Here is a 15321-nt window from a genome sequence, read left to right as displayed (position 1 = left end):
TCAGACCAAAGGACAAATTTTCACCGATCTAATGCCTAATTGCATGTGTTTCTTGGCCCAATCAAGTCTCTTCTTCATATTGGTGTCTTTTAGTAGTGGTTTCTTTGCAGAAATTCTACCATTAAGGCCTGATTCACGCAGTCTCTTCTAAGCAGTTGATGTTGTGATGTGTCTGTTACTTGAACTCTGTGAAGCATTTATTTGGCCTGCAATTTCTGAGGCTGCTAAGTCTCTTCTTATTATGGATAGTCTGTGGGAAAAGGAGAGGAGTTGTTAGCCATTAAACAGTCTTATGGCCAGGGGATAGAAGCTGTTTAGGAGTTTAGGAGCTTTGATGTGCCAGTACCGCCTGCTAGACGGGAGCATGGAGAACAGTTCATATCTCGGGTGACTGGAGTCTTTGGCAATTTTCCGGGCCTTTCTCAGATACCGCCTGGCATGTACGTCCTGGATGGCTAGAAGCTTGCGGAATGTTGATCAGTAGGTGATGTATTTCCAGAGCCAGGTGTTGAACTCATCTGCACTGAGTAGCTGATGAGATGAATGTTGTGACATGCATGCCATACCGGTAGGTCACTGAAAAGGAATTGTGTTACTACCTTGCTTTCCAACCAAGGTACATGAATAGACATGTGAAAGATATTCAGCAACAATAGAAAAAACACAGAAAAAACTAAACCTGATGTGGAGGTATATATGTGCCAAAACATGTCGGATGGGAATGAGGAAAGTGATATAAATACCTCTAAATTGATAGGAAGGATTTCGTTAGGCTGAACTATAGTGCGTAGGTATTTACAGGGCATTCAGAAAATATACTTGACTTTTTCCACATTTTGTTACAAAGCAAAAACAGGGTTTTAGAAATTTGGGCAAATGTATAAAAAAAATTAAATGGAAATATAACATTTTATTTGTCACATGCGCCGTGAAATGCTTACTTACGAGGCCTTAACCAACAATGCAGTTCAAGAAATAGTTAGGAAAATATATACTATATAAACTAAACCAAAAATGTAAATAAATAGTAACACAAAAAAATAACAATAACGAGGCTATATACAGGGGGTACCTGTACCGAGTCAATGTGCATGGGTACAGGTTAGTCAAGGTAAATAGTACATGTAGGTAGGGGTAAAGTGACTATGCATAGATAGTAAACAGTGAGTAGCAGCAGTGTAAAAATAGGGGGGTGTTAATGTACAGTAAATAGTTCAGCAGTCTTATGACTTGGTGGTAGAAACTGTTAAGGAGCCTTTTGACCTAGACTTGGCGCTCTGGTACTGCTTGCCGTGCGGTAGCAGAGAGAACAGTCTATGACTTGGTTGACTAGAGTCTTTGACACTTTTTTGGCCCTTCCTCTGACAGTATATAGGTCCTGGATGGCAGGAAGCTTGGCTCCAGTGATGTACTGGGCTGTACACACTACCCTCTGTAGCGCCTTACGGTCGGATGCCACACAGTTGCCATACCAGACGGTGATGCAACCGGTCAGGATGCTCTCGATTGTGCAGCTGTAGAACTTTTTGAGGATCTGGGGACCCATGCCAAATCTTTTCAATCTCATGAGGGGGAAAATGGGTTGTCATGCCCTCTTCACTACTGTTTTGGTGTGTTTGGAACATGTTAGTTTGTTGGTGATGTGGACACCAAGGAGCTTGAAACTCTTGACTCGCTCCACAACAGCTCCGTCAATGCTAATGGGGGCCTGTTCGGCCCTCCTTTTTCTGTAGTCCACGATCAGCTCCTTTGTCTTGCTCACGCTGACGGAGAGGTTGTTTTCCTGGCAGGAAAACCAGGTGACCAGGTGGGAAAGGGCAGTGTGGAGTTCGATTGAGATTGCGTCATCTGTGGATCTGTTGGGGCAGTATGCAAATTGTAGTGGGTCTAGGGTTTCCGGGATGATGGTGTTGATGTGAGCCATGACCAGATCTTCAAAGCACTTCATGGCTGCTGACATGAGTGCTACGGGGCGGTAGTCATTTAGGCTGGTTAACTTCGCTTTCTTGGGCACAGGGACTATGGTGGTCTGCTTGAAACATGTTGGTATTACAAACTCGGTCAGGAAGAGGTTGAAAATGTCTGAAGACACTTGCCAGTTGGTCCGCGCATGCTCTGAGTACACGTCCTGGTAATCTGTCTGGCACCGCGTCCTTGTGAATGTTGACCTGTTTAAAGGTCTTGCTGAAAACTTCGGCTACAGAGAGCGTGACCACTCAGTTGTCCAGAACAGCTGGTGCTCTCATGCATGCTTTAGTCTTGCTTGCCTCGAAGCATGCATAAAAGACATTTAGCTCATCTGGTAAGCTTGCGTCACTGGACTGCCCACAGGCTGGGTTTCCCTTTGTAGTCCGTAAAAGTTTGCAAGCCCTGCCACATCCGATGAGCGTCAGAGCCGGTGTATTAGGATTCGGTATTGACTCTTTGCCTTTTTAATGGTTCGTCTGAGGGCAGCGAGATGTCTTATAAGCGTCTGGATTAGTGTCCCTTTCCTTGAAACTGGTGCGGTTGTTGCCTGTAATCCATGGCTTCTGGTTAGGATATACAGTTGAAGTCGGTAGTTTACATACACCTTAGCCAAATACATTTAAACTCAGTTTTTCACAATTCCTGACTTGGGTCAAGCGTTTCGGGTAGCCTTCCACAAGCTTCCCACAATAAGTTGGGTGAATGTTCCAATTTCAAATTTTCCATTCCTCCTGACAGATCTGGTGTAACTGAGTCAGGTTTGAAGGCTTCCTTGCTCGTAAACACTTTTTCAGTTCTGTCAACAAATGTTCTACAGGATTGAGGTCAGGGCTTTGTGATGACCACCCCAATACCTTGAATTTGTTGTCCTTAACCTCTCTAGGGTATGTGGGACGGTAGCGTCTCACCTCGTCAACAGCCAGTGAAACTGCAGTGCACCAAATTCAAAACAACAGAAATCCCATAATTAAAATTCCTCAAACATACATGTATTTTACACAATTTTAAAGATACACTTGTTGTAAATCCAGCCACAGTGTCCGATTTCAAAAAGGCTTTACGACGATAGCAAACCAAACGATTATGTTAGGTCAGAGCCAAGTCAGAGAAAAACACAGCCATTTTTCCAGCCAAAGAGAGGAGTCACAAAAAGCAGAAATATAGATCAAATTAATCACTAACCTTTGATGATCTTCATCAGATGACACTCATAGGACTTCATGTTACACAATACATGTATGTTTTCTTCGGGTAAAGTTCAAATTTATATCCAAAAATCTGAGTTTACATTGGCGCGTTATGTTCAGTAGTTCCAAAACATCCGGTGATTTTGCAGAGAGCCACATCAATTTACAGAAATACTTATAATAAACATTGCTAAACGATACAACTGTTATGCATGGAATGTTAGATCCACTTCTCCTTAATGCAACCGCTATGTCAGATTTAAAAAAAACTTTACGGAAAAAGCAAACCATGCAATAATCTGAGTACAGCGCTCAGACGACAAATCAACCCAAAGAGATGACCGCCATATTCTGCAGTCAACAGAAGTCAGAAATAACATTATAAACATTCCCTTACCTTTGATGATCTTCATCAGAATGCACTCCCAGGAATCCCAGTTCCACAATAAATGTGAGTTTTGTTCGATAATGTCCATTTATGTTCAAGTTCCTCCTTGTTGTTCGCGCGTTCAGTACACAATCTAAACTCACGAGTCCAGCGGAAAGTACGGACGAAAAGTCCAAAAAGTTCCGTTACAGTCCGTAGAAACATGTCAAACGATGTATAGAATCAATCTTTAGGATGTTTTTAACATGAATCTTCAATAATGTTCCAATCGGAGAATTCCTTTGTCTTCAGAAATGCGATGTAACGCAGCTAACTCTCACATGAACGCGCATGGTCAGCACATGTTCAACTCGTGGCACTCTGGGAGAGACCTTACTCAATCTCCTCTCATTCGCCCCCACTTCACAGTAGAAGCATCAAACAAGGTTCTAAAGACTGTTGACATCTAGTGGAAGCCTTATGAAGTGCAACATGACCCCATTTCCACTGTATCTTGGATAAGCAAATAGTTGAAAACCTACAAACCTCAGAATTCCCACTTCCTGGTGGATTCTGTCTCAGGTTTTTGCCTGCCATATGAGTTCTGTTATACTCACATACGTCATTCAAACAATTTTAGAAACTTCAGACTGTTTTCTATCCAAATCTACTAATAATATGCATATCCTAGGATCTGGGCCAGAATAGCAGGCAGTTTACTCTGGGCACGCTTTTCAACAATGCAGGGGAAAAAATAGCACAGTTGGTTTGGAGCCCGTGAATCGAAATTGAATTGTACTGATTTACAAGTATTCAGACCCTTTACTCAGTACTTTATTGAAGCACCTTTGACAGAGATTACAGCCTCAAGTCTTCTTGGGTATGACACTATAAGATTGGCACACCTGTATTTGGGGAGTTTCTCCCATTCTTCTCTGCAGATCCTCTCAAGCTCTGTCAGGTTGGATGGGGAGCATCACTGCACAGCTATTTTCAGGTCAGTTGAATCTTGGTTTCATTAGACCAGAGAATCTTGCTAGTATTTTACGTGGCTTTTGGCAATCTCCAAGCAGGCTGTCATGTGCCTTTTTACTGAGAAGTGGCTTCCATCTGGCCACTCTACCATAAAGGCCTGCTTGGTGGAGTGCTGCAGAGATGGTTGTCCTTCTGGAAGGTTCTCCCATCTCCACAGAGGAACTCTGGAGCTCTGTCAGAGTGACCATTGGGTTCTTGGGCACATCTCTAACCAAGGCCCTTCTCCCCCAATTGCTCAGTTTGGCAAGGTGGCCAGCTCTAGGAAGAGTCTTGGTGGTTCCAAACTTCTTCCATTTAAGAATGATGGAGGCCACTGTGTTCTTGGGGACCTTCCATTCTGCAGACATTATTTGACACCCTTCTCCAGATCTGTGCCTCGATACAATCCTGTCTCTGAGCTCTACGGACAATTCCTTCAACATCATGGCTTGGTTTTTGCTCTCACATGCACTGTTGACTGTGGCACCTTATATAGACACGTGTGTGCCTTTTCCAAATCATGTCCAATCAATTTAATTTACCACAGGTAGACTCCAATCAAGTTGTAGAAACATTTCAAGGATGATCAATGGAAACATGATCCACCAATTTCGAGTCTCATAGCAAAGGGTCTGAATACATATGTAAATAAGTTATCTTTTATTTTTTATGAATTTGCTAATATTTCTAAAAACCTGGTTTTGCTTTTTCGTTATTGGATATTGGGTGCAGATTGATGAGGGGGAAAAAACATATTGTATACATTTTAGAATAAGGCTGTAACGTAACAAAATTTGGGAAAGGAAGTGGTCTGAATACTTTCCGAATGCACTGTATATTCATTTATTTTTAAATGTTTCTTACCCTACACCCGAAAATGTGCATACACATTTTGAAAATAGGAAAGAAAAACCTTCCCTATCCTTCATGTTGCTATATAGTGACAGTCACAGCTGTTTCTGACAGAGCAAACTATGAATAACTACTATTTAGGCGCTCTACTACCTCAACCATAGAGCTTGTTGGGAGGTCAGACATTTTGTATCACAGCAGAGGTAGTCACTCCTCATATAGCAAGACGCGCTGCTTTGTCTGTTCTGTTGGGAGTAACTTTAGTAGTGTGTATGTATGTGTGAGCGCCGGATTTCATTTTTCAAAGGCAGAGATTAGTTCAGAGTGTTAGGTGAGAGCAGAGCGGCAGTGAGGTTGAGCAGAGGGAATGATTGACAATTTCCCTGACTAAATCAATGGTGATATCCCCACCTGACCCAGACCATGGTTGGCAGTGTGTCTGCAGAATGATGAACAATGAGAAAACGTTTCTCGGCAGCGGGGCTCTCACAACACCGTGAGGATTCATATTTATTTCCACTCAGAACAGTATTGCATTATGTTACCATTATGGCAGCATTGAATTTTTTATGTTTCCGCCCTGCTACTCAATCGATTGCTGTCTTTTTTGTCACAGGTGCACTGCATCCCAGCAGTCTTAAAGCTACAATCTGTACCTTGCATTTTCAGTCTAAAGTCCTGCCCCTGCACTTGCCTGTAAGTCTTGGGCAATTGTAAAGGTGCTTACCACATCATTTAAATAACTACCTTTCCTCATGTCTTCCTCATCTTTGCTTCATCAAGCTACTGTATCATAGACCTATCTATCTCCTTACCCTCTAGTGGTCATGAAGAAAAGCAGAGAAAGAGAAAAATAAGCTCAGCAGACTGTACTGGAATACAGCCCCTCTGTGCTACATGTGAAACACCTCCAGCAGCAACACAGAGATACAGCTCACCAATAATGTGCATTAAGCATCTAGTAATATACCAGAATGTATCTGCAATAAAAAGCAGCTGCTATCCATAGAGTAAATGGATTGCAGTGCTCATCAGTCAGCATTATGCCATATGGGCTATCATATATGTCATTTCAAGTAATGCTCTTAATAGATTAAATATTCAAGTGTCCCAAAACGTTGTTCCTCATTTCTACAGTCTTATCAGCAGTAAAATCCCATATGAAGGAAATTTGTGATTTACAATGTGCTGTAAATAATAATGGCAAATTCATTCCACACAGATTCTCCCCTTTCTCTGATTAGCATATTCTATTCATTTTCCTAGACACCCAGGTTTTGCTGGGTTCAAGGTTTGATTTAATAGCTCCAGAAGTTACCCTGTATATACTATTATCATCGGGTCTCTCTCTAGTTTTTCTCTCTGTCAGCACTCTGGGATTGTGTTTGATTGTGTAACTGATGGACTGCCCTTGTTTTCTCGCCACATCAATCTGTCTCTCTGCCACCAACTGTCCTGTGACAGGCCAAACCTGGTCATGTCTCTGGGCTGACAACGCTGTCCCTCTACTACAAAGGGAGAAAAATTGCAATCAGTTAGGTGCTCTCCACCATAACCTCAAACAGAAAGAGAAAAGATATCTCATGTTGCAAATGAGGGAGAAAGGATGATCAGGTCTGGCAGATATGTTTTGCCATGAAAAGGTCAGGGGAGATGTCTCAGTCAATACGACAGAAAAGACCTGCCATGGCTGAGTTGTTAGAGGCCCTCCTTCAACACCACTCTGATGTTTCTCTTTTCTTTGAGTGGGAGAGAATAAGAACAGCAACGCTGCCATTTTCTCTGTGGGTGCATAAGAATGCATGTAATGAAGGAATGCATGTAATCAATTCAGTGTCGTCTGTGGGTGGAAGGAAGGAGAAGGAGAGCAGAGGAGAGGAGAAGGCGTACTGTAAATGTGCTCTACCACTGTGCAATGTTCAGTGTCTCTCTGCTAGCTGTGATTCAGTATCTACTCAGAGCTGTGGGTGATGGTTATTAAGGGGCCTGTGTAATGTGTGTAATAGGGGCTTGGCTATAGGGGCACAGGAAGAAGGGGCACAAGAAGCGGTAAACCATGGCTGAACACTCATCTCACCGGGGAACTCACATTCTCATCACTTCATTGCATTTTCCCAGCAGAGAGCAACCTCTCTCAGAAGTGTTTCCTTTGTCACATAAGTACTGTAGAAGTAGTGTTTTTCTTTCCTCCATATTTTTTGTTGGATATTTCATTTGGGCATACTGATGTAATAGTACGGCAAAGCATACAAATGTTGCTGTGATGTTATAAGGAATGTGTATTAAAAGCTTTGTATGTTTGTTGTTGCCTAGGTAACGGAGACCCGGACAGGCCCTCTCGGATGCAGTAACTATGACAACCTTGATTCTGTCAGCTCTGTTCTGGTTCAGAGTCCGGAAAACAAAGTCCACTTGCAAGGTCTGTATTATATATATTTTTGATTACGTATTCCTAGAATGCAAATCCTGTACACCATTGTCACGCTCCACACCAGTGCTTTGGAATCAACCACAAAAAAGCAACCAAAAAAATATGAAATATGGTTTATAGCATATCCTATCATAAATTCCCATACAATAGCATCTTCAAAGAGATCCACACATCCCATTACAACGATTGTATAGAGTAAAATACAGTTATTGGTATGCTCTTACATTGTTAGTATACCAAGGCTAACAACTACACTTGCACTGTCTTGCAATTCACTCACTATAGATCACAAATTGTTGTCCTCTTATACAGTATCATAACAGTACACCTTAATGGTGGTTTTACATCCTGGCTATGTTGTGTTGTTTTACAGGCCTACAGGTTATCCTGCCAGACTACCTGCGGGACAGTTTTGTCCAGGCTGCTCTCAGCTACATCGCGTGTAACGTGGAAGGGGGCTTCATCTGTAAGGACAATGACTGCTGGTGCAAGTGTGAACCCAAGTTCCCAGAATGCAACTGTCCCTACATGGACATCCAAGCCATGGAGGACAGCCTGCAGAGGATCACTGAGACATGGGGGACACTTTACAAGGAGTTTGAGGACTCAGGTGAAGATAAACGTTTTGGATCGTCTTTGATCTTTAGATGCTGAAACGATTAAACTTTTAATTTGATATATGAAGTGTCCAGTGCCACTCAGTTGTCATGCAGCATTTACGAAAAGTCTTCAGCTAGCTTCGCTCTAAACTTAGTCGTTGTGCATGCAGTTGATTGTCCACATATGAATTTTAAAACTATGTGAGCTGACTAAAAGTGTTTTATCATATGCCACGCAATTAAAGGTGGAGGGCCGTTCCTTGGTGTGTACCCCAGACATTATGATTTACAGTGTAAACTGTAATGAGTCAGTGAAACATGGGGGACTTGGCACACGGTCTGTGTACAGCAAATCACAACCTGATAGGATTGGATAATTCTTTCATAGGTAGTTTACAATATGTCTCGAGCAGATTAATCATCCATGAAACACATTTATTACCATTCTAGCATTTTCACCTCGGTGTAGTAACAACGTATGAATGAGAGCACTTAGCATAAGGTTGGGATATTATTGCCTCTCTAGGTCACCCTGTACTGGCCACTATTTCTGAGGTGAATTCCGAATGGATGGGCCTTTTTTTTTTTTTTTTTTTTTTTGGTTTGTGAAATATCAATAAGTGCAATTACTTTCAAAGTTGATGTTTTAAGAGCAGGGAGGAGAGGAGAGTGCAGGCGAGTGCCAGGAATAAAGAGTTTCTCGGGTGAGGTCGTAAACGTGTCCTTCGGTAAAGGATATCAAAGACGTTTCAACGTTCAGCGGAATGGGATGCCAGCAGGAAGAAAATAAACCAGGAAACATGGAGCATGGCAGTACTGGAACCAATGACATTGTTCTCCTTTAGCCTTGAGGAATGTGGCAACATGCATGAAGTGATCTTATGCTCTTTCTTTTCAAACATACAGAAAACATTTTTCCAAAAGGGTTCTTTGGCCATCCCCATAGGAGAACCCTTTTTGGATCCTATTACCCACTGGGCACGCTCTGGTTGAATCAACTTTGTTTCCATGTCATTTCAATTTAATGACGTAGATCCAAAGTGGAATAGACGTTGACTGGACGTCTGTGCCTAGTGGGTAGCCTTTCTTGACGGCCTATTTTGTTTCAATCAAAGCATATATACTGCCTAATGGCGCACGCTGTAGAGTTTTAGCCACATGAGGGAGAAGAAATGTGACTCCTCAGCCTCAGATTAGAAATGACTGAGGAGGTGTTTTTGGTGTAACATATTATACTGTAGGTGTCTATGCTACAGTATGCTATCATATTCGGTTCTGCTAGGCTATGTAAAATACTAATTCATCATTGTGTGATCTTGCAAGACATTGATTCAGCTTTTATCTAACTTTAGGCTACTAAATGAACACTATTGTGAGAAGTGATAATAATCATAAGTGATGAGAAGGACTATTAGGCGTAGGCAACAGATCTTGATTAAGGTTACTTTAAGCGATTTGAGCGCCTTTGAATCATGGTGCTGAAAGGACAGCACCATAACCAAGTGGTCGTTCTGGGTTCCATTGCGCAGGAGGGGGTCTGTGGAGTTTTATGAACATCAGGGCAGACATGCTGTGAATTTGGATCCTAGATCTTGTTGATGTGATAAGGTTCATGCAGTGGATGAGTTTGTCTGCATACGCAATTGAGGTGGTGCATTTCTGTAAGCTAAGCACATGGACTGTAGGGCGAGTTCAAGTGAGTTGTACATGAACCCCAAGTCCATAACACAATGTTTTGAGGACAAATGTTTTAGCAACCCCTGGTAGAGTTTTCTGTCTGTGGCTGTTCTTGTCATGGTGGATTTGGCCTGCTCAAAGTTGTCAAGCCTCTGACCGTTGGGCCTCTGCACACACGCCTATAGTTATTCATCATTTGCGCCACCTCCAGAGAGAGAGAGTACAGGGAAGAAACCACAATTGTCCTACCTGTAGGCTGCTATAGCCTACATATCTATTTAGTTTGTCATTCTTTTGTTTTCATGGAATTTTTGGGGTGTTACATATTATTTATTTAGAATTAACCAGAATACTTTTTTTACGTTACCAACTCCATGTATTCTCAAATTGAAAAGTGATGGAGCACGGTTCCCCCATGCTACGGCAGCACTAGATCCCTATTCACCTGGCCATATTCATGGCATGTTAATTTCAAAACAATCACCTTTTAATTTTCACTCTCTTTCTGCCAGATGAGTTCAAGACCTTCCTGACGAGGCTCCCGCAGAACTTCTTCCTGAACGTGACGACAATCCAGCACCTGTGGTCGTTGGACGGCGTGTTCCAGTGGCGGTACGAGCAGCTGGAGAACAGCATGAGTGTGCTCTTCAGACGAGCCCAGAGAGTGGTGTTCAAGCTCTTCAGCCTCAGCAAGAGGTGTCAGAGGCAGCCTCACATCCGTCTACCCAGAGAACTGTGAGAGTCCCACTCTGCTTCCACATTACACCTCTTACCACTGAGCCCCAATTACACTTTAATCACCCATCCAGGAAGCTGATAGCAATCCTCTCCATCTCCCCCTGTGTGAGTGGGAGAAACAGGAAGCAAGCCAAGCAGTGTTTATCTACGTTATTACTGCCGCTGTGAGGAAAATGTAAAGCACTATACTTATTTTGTGACTATAGACTGTGGAGAGAGGGAGTGGAATGTTGGTCATTTTGACTGGGAGGCTCCCCTACATCCCTTTAGTTCGCAGTGCTTCACACAGACGAGAGATGCGTGATTGATATAACTTCCAGGGGCCAGTTCCACTGCTGACAATTATGAAGGAATAATCTGCAGGAAGACGGCGGCTCAGTTTTATACAGCGAGTAATAATACGACTTCGGAATTGGTTTAAACTACACTTTGTGTTCAGACAGGCAGCCCAATTTTGATATTTGTTTCACTAATTGGTCTTTTGACAAATCAGATCAGCTCTGAAAAAAATCTGATGTGAAAAAATCTGATGTGATTGGTCAAAAGACCAATTACTGGAAAAAATAGTTGTGCGATCGCAGCCTTTGTGCTCAAACTTTGACCATTAGTCCAAATTATGCAGTTTTACTTTCTGCATGTCTATTTCACAGATGAAGCAATATGTTTGTCTCTTTGTAAAGATTTTTTACAATACTACAAACAAAAAATATTGCAGAATGCATTAATGGTATACTCTAACATGCATTATTAGTTCCTAGTAGGAGTAACTGTTACTAAGTACAATTGCTCAGATTTTTTTTATTTATACTATAAACCAATTAAATTAACATCCATTTACATTCACCTACTGTATTGCCATCCTATGTTATATTCCATTGTGTCTCTCCGTCTCCGTCCCAGGCCCCAGTCCTACTGGCTGAGCCACTTCCAGTCTCTCCTCTACTGTTCTGAGAACAACCAGCTGGGTTCGTTCTCTGAAGAGCTCCACAGCTGTACCTGCAGCTACGAGCACAGCCCTTGCCAGCTGTCCCCGCCATGTGCCATCGGAGAGGGCCCCACCTGCGCAGCCTGCGCCCTAGACAACCACACCCGCTGTGGAAGCTGCAACCCTGGATACGGCCTAACCCAGGGGGTCTGCAGACCCATGGTGGCTGACTCTACAGAGAACTACCTGGGCTTTGAGACAGACCTACAGGACCTGGAGCTGAGATACCTGCTACAGAGGGCTGACCGTAGGCTGGAGGTAAATACAGTGCCTTCAGAAAGTATTTATACCCCTTGACTTATTCCACATTTTGCTGTTACAGCCTGAATTTATTAAATTAATGTTTCACGCACATCTACACACAATACCCCATAATGACAAAGTGAAACATGTAAACAATTTTTTTTTGCAAATGTATTGAAAATGAAAAACAGAAATATCTAATTTACATAAATATTCACACCCCCYAGTCAATACTTTGTAGAAGCACCTTTGGGAGTGATTACAGCTGTGAGTTTTTCTGGGTAAGTCTCTAAGAGCTTTCCACACCTGGATTGTGCAGAATTTGCCCATTATTGTTTTCAACATTCTTCAAGCTTTGTCAAATGAGTTGTTGTTTATTGCTAGACAACCATTTTCAGGTCTTGTCATAGACTTTCAAGTAGAGTTAACTCAATACAATAACTCGGCCACTCAGGAAAATTCACTGTCTTCTTGGTAAGCAACTCCGTTGTAGATTTGGCCTGTGTTTTAGGTTATTGTCCTGCTGAAAGGTACATTTGTATTCCAATGTCTGGTAGAACGAAGACCAGGTTTTCCTCTAGGATTTTTCCTGTGCTCAGCTCCATTCTGTTTATTTTTTATCCTGAAAAACTCCCCAGTCCTTAACGATTACAAGCAAACTTAACACTTTGTATTCAGGACATAAAGTAAATTGCTTTGTCAAATATTTTGCAGTATTACTTTAGTGCCTTATTGCATACAGGATGCATGTTTTGTAATATTCCGTACGATCTTGAGAAAGTAGATAGACATATTGTCCTAACAACTTAAACAACCATGAATATGTCCATCCAGGTCCACGCCATCTTCATCAGTAATGACATGCGTCTGAACAGCTGGTTCGACCCGTCCTGGAGGAAGAGGATGCTGCTGACTCTGAAGAGCAACAAGTACAAGTCCAACCTGGTCCACATGCTGCTGGGCGTGTCTCTCCAGATCTGCCTGACCAAGAACAGCACCCTGGAGCCCGTCCTCACCCTCTACATCAACCCCTTTGGAGGCAGCCACTCTGAGAGCTGGTACATTCCCGTCAGTGAGAACAGCTTCCCAGACTGGACAYCCACCAAACTGGACCTGCCCCTGGAGTGCTTTAACTGGACCCTGACGCTGGGCAACAAGTGGAAGACCTTCTTCGAGACTATCCACATCTACCTGCGGAGCCGGATAAAGACGCAAGGCGGTGGAGGCCCGGCAGGGGCAGTGAACGACAGCCTCTACTATGAGCCATTAGAAATGCTGGATTCTTCTCGGAATCTGGGCTACATGAAGATCAACAGCATCCAGGTGTTTGGCTACAGTATGCACTTTGACCCAGAAGCGATCCGCGACCTGATCCTGCAGCTGGACTACCCGCACACCCAGGGTTCCCAGGACACGGCCTTGCTGCAGCTGCTGGAGATCAGGGACCGGGTCAACCGACTGTCCCCTCCAGGTCAGCAGAGACTGGACCTGTTCTCCTGTCTGCTCAGACACCGGCTCAAACTGACCGCCAGCGAGGTGGTCCGCATACATGCCTCACTGCAGGCCTTCAGCAACCGCCTGCCCAACTCTCTGGAATACGAGACAACCAAGCTGTGTAGTTAACAGTTACTAGGGGACGACTGGGGGACGTTAAAGATAAACGGCTACAAGGGGAACTATTGGACAGCTGAATGGTGTACTGGTACAGTATTTTGGCTTTCAGTGGTTTGTTGATTCTCTGGATTACAAGACTGTAAAACTATGTACTAAATGGAGCAGTTGGATGAGAAGGAAAACTGAATAATGTTGTTTGGCTTTCAGTTGTGTGGCGACTCAATGACTTGGGAGGTGCTGATAGCCGGTGCTTTTTGGTCGAAAGAAGTCACACGCAAACTCTGACATATGTAACAGAAGCAGATCTAGAAATTGATATATTTAACACTCTCCACATCCATTTGACCAGCTTGTTTAAATTCAACCCTTCTCATTTATACAGTATATACTGAAGCCAACTGGAGGAACTTTTTAAGAAACATGGTACAGTCTGTTTGTTTGTAACTCTTTTATATGTTATTTTGCTTATGTGACCGTGCACTTTCCATAACGACCAGAATACAGTGGTGTCAGTCAGTTTTGTAGTTGACTTGTTATTAAAACATAATGGATTAACACCTGGGGATATTTTTTGTCAAACTTACTTAGAGCCGAGGAACAGCTGTTATCACATCTCATTGTAAGACATTCAACACATTAATCGCAGGAATTGAAACCACTTAAACTGAGTGAATGAAATTAAACATGATAGAGGAGTTTGATCAAATCATCAGGAATCTCTATTACTCTCATTTATGTGGTTCGTGTTATGGCTTGTGATCAAGCTTCTTTATCCTAATGGATTAGTAGACTTTGTTAAAGGAACAATTGAACCCCTAATTATTTTACAAAAATGTATAGTTTTGTACAGTGAATGTGCGCACACACACGAACACACATACTACAGATGCTGAAAGAAGTGAACAAGGCTGAGTTTGTCATAAGACTGGTTCCATTTGGGTCATGGCTAGAAACACACAGGGTGAATGTTTGTATTTATTTATTTGAAACAGATTGAATTGGAGCAGATCAGTAGACACTCCAACTGCCCTCTAGAACCAGGAGTGATGCCCCTCTACTTTACTGGGCCACAGATCCATACCTGCAGTATTAAATGTCAGGACTATAAGGTGTCAGATCTCATTTACTAACGTGGCCTGTGTCTCATGGCTTGTCTGTTCAGGGGAGCAGATCAGGGAGAGGTCACACACCTATGAAGGTCAATGGCTGTAACCTCCATTTGTCTGCTCCTCTTATCAAATCCTTCTCATGTCATAAGATAAACTCCAAGGAGGGTAACACGGATGAACATGGATTGATGCTGAGGTGTGTGCTGGATGTATAACTGAGTTTCAGGCTGTCCTTTGGATGCAGGAGTGTCAGAACATGGCCACTGTGAAGAGATGGAAAAAGTAAGGTCCTGATTGTCTTTTTGGTCTTTACAAGTTAATTATTTCCCCGAAAATCATCAGAACACTTTACCCACCTACTCCTGGTTAACATGTCCCATTAGAGGTGAGACAGAGAACAGACGAAAACTTTACATCCCATCATCTCACATCAACCCGCCAACAACTTAAACCTTTTCCTCTCACAGTAAGTGAGCTAGGGACGCTGGAGTAAAAAGGAAAAACGGAGGAAAATAAATTCTGTCTGCCCATTTATTC

The 15321-nt window shown here is 42.7% G+C and overlaps 1 protein-coding gene across 1 annotated transcript in view; it reads left to right on the top strand.

Moving 5' to 3' along the window:
* brinp3a.2 (bone morphogenetic protein/retinoic acid inducible neural-specific 3a, tandem duplicate 2) overlaps window positions 1-14237 on the top strand; it is a 73455-nt gene extending 59218 nt beyond the window's left edge. The window contains exons 5-9 of the mRNA XM_023999371.2: window positions 7702-7807; window positions 8193-8429; window positions 10608-10830; window positions 11734-12076; window positions 12896-14237. Coding sequence (XP_023855139.1) covers window positions 7702-7807; window positions 8193-8429; window positions 10608-10830; window positions 11734-12076; window positions 12896-13684 — 1698 coding nt within the window. The 3' untranslated portion in view covers window positions 13685-14237. The remainder of the gene's footprint in view (window positions 1-7701; window positions 7808-8192; window positions 8430-10607; window positions 10831-11733; window positions 12077-12895) is intronic.
* Window positions 14238-15321: the final 1084 nt, after the last annotated feature.

The sequence above is a fragment of the Salvelinus sp. IW2-2015 genome, linkage group LG13, assembly GCF_002910315.2.
Source record: "Salvelinus sp. IW2-2015 linkage group LG13, ASM291031v2, whole genome shotgun sequence".
NCBI lineage: Eukaryota > Metazoa > Chordata > Actinopteri > Salmoniformes > Salmonidae > Salvelinus > Salvelinus sp. IW2-2015.
The sequence above is the reverse complement of the archived record's forward strand: the minus strand, read 5'-3'. Positions and strand labels throughout refer to the sequence as shown.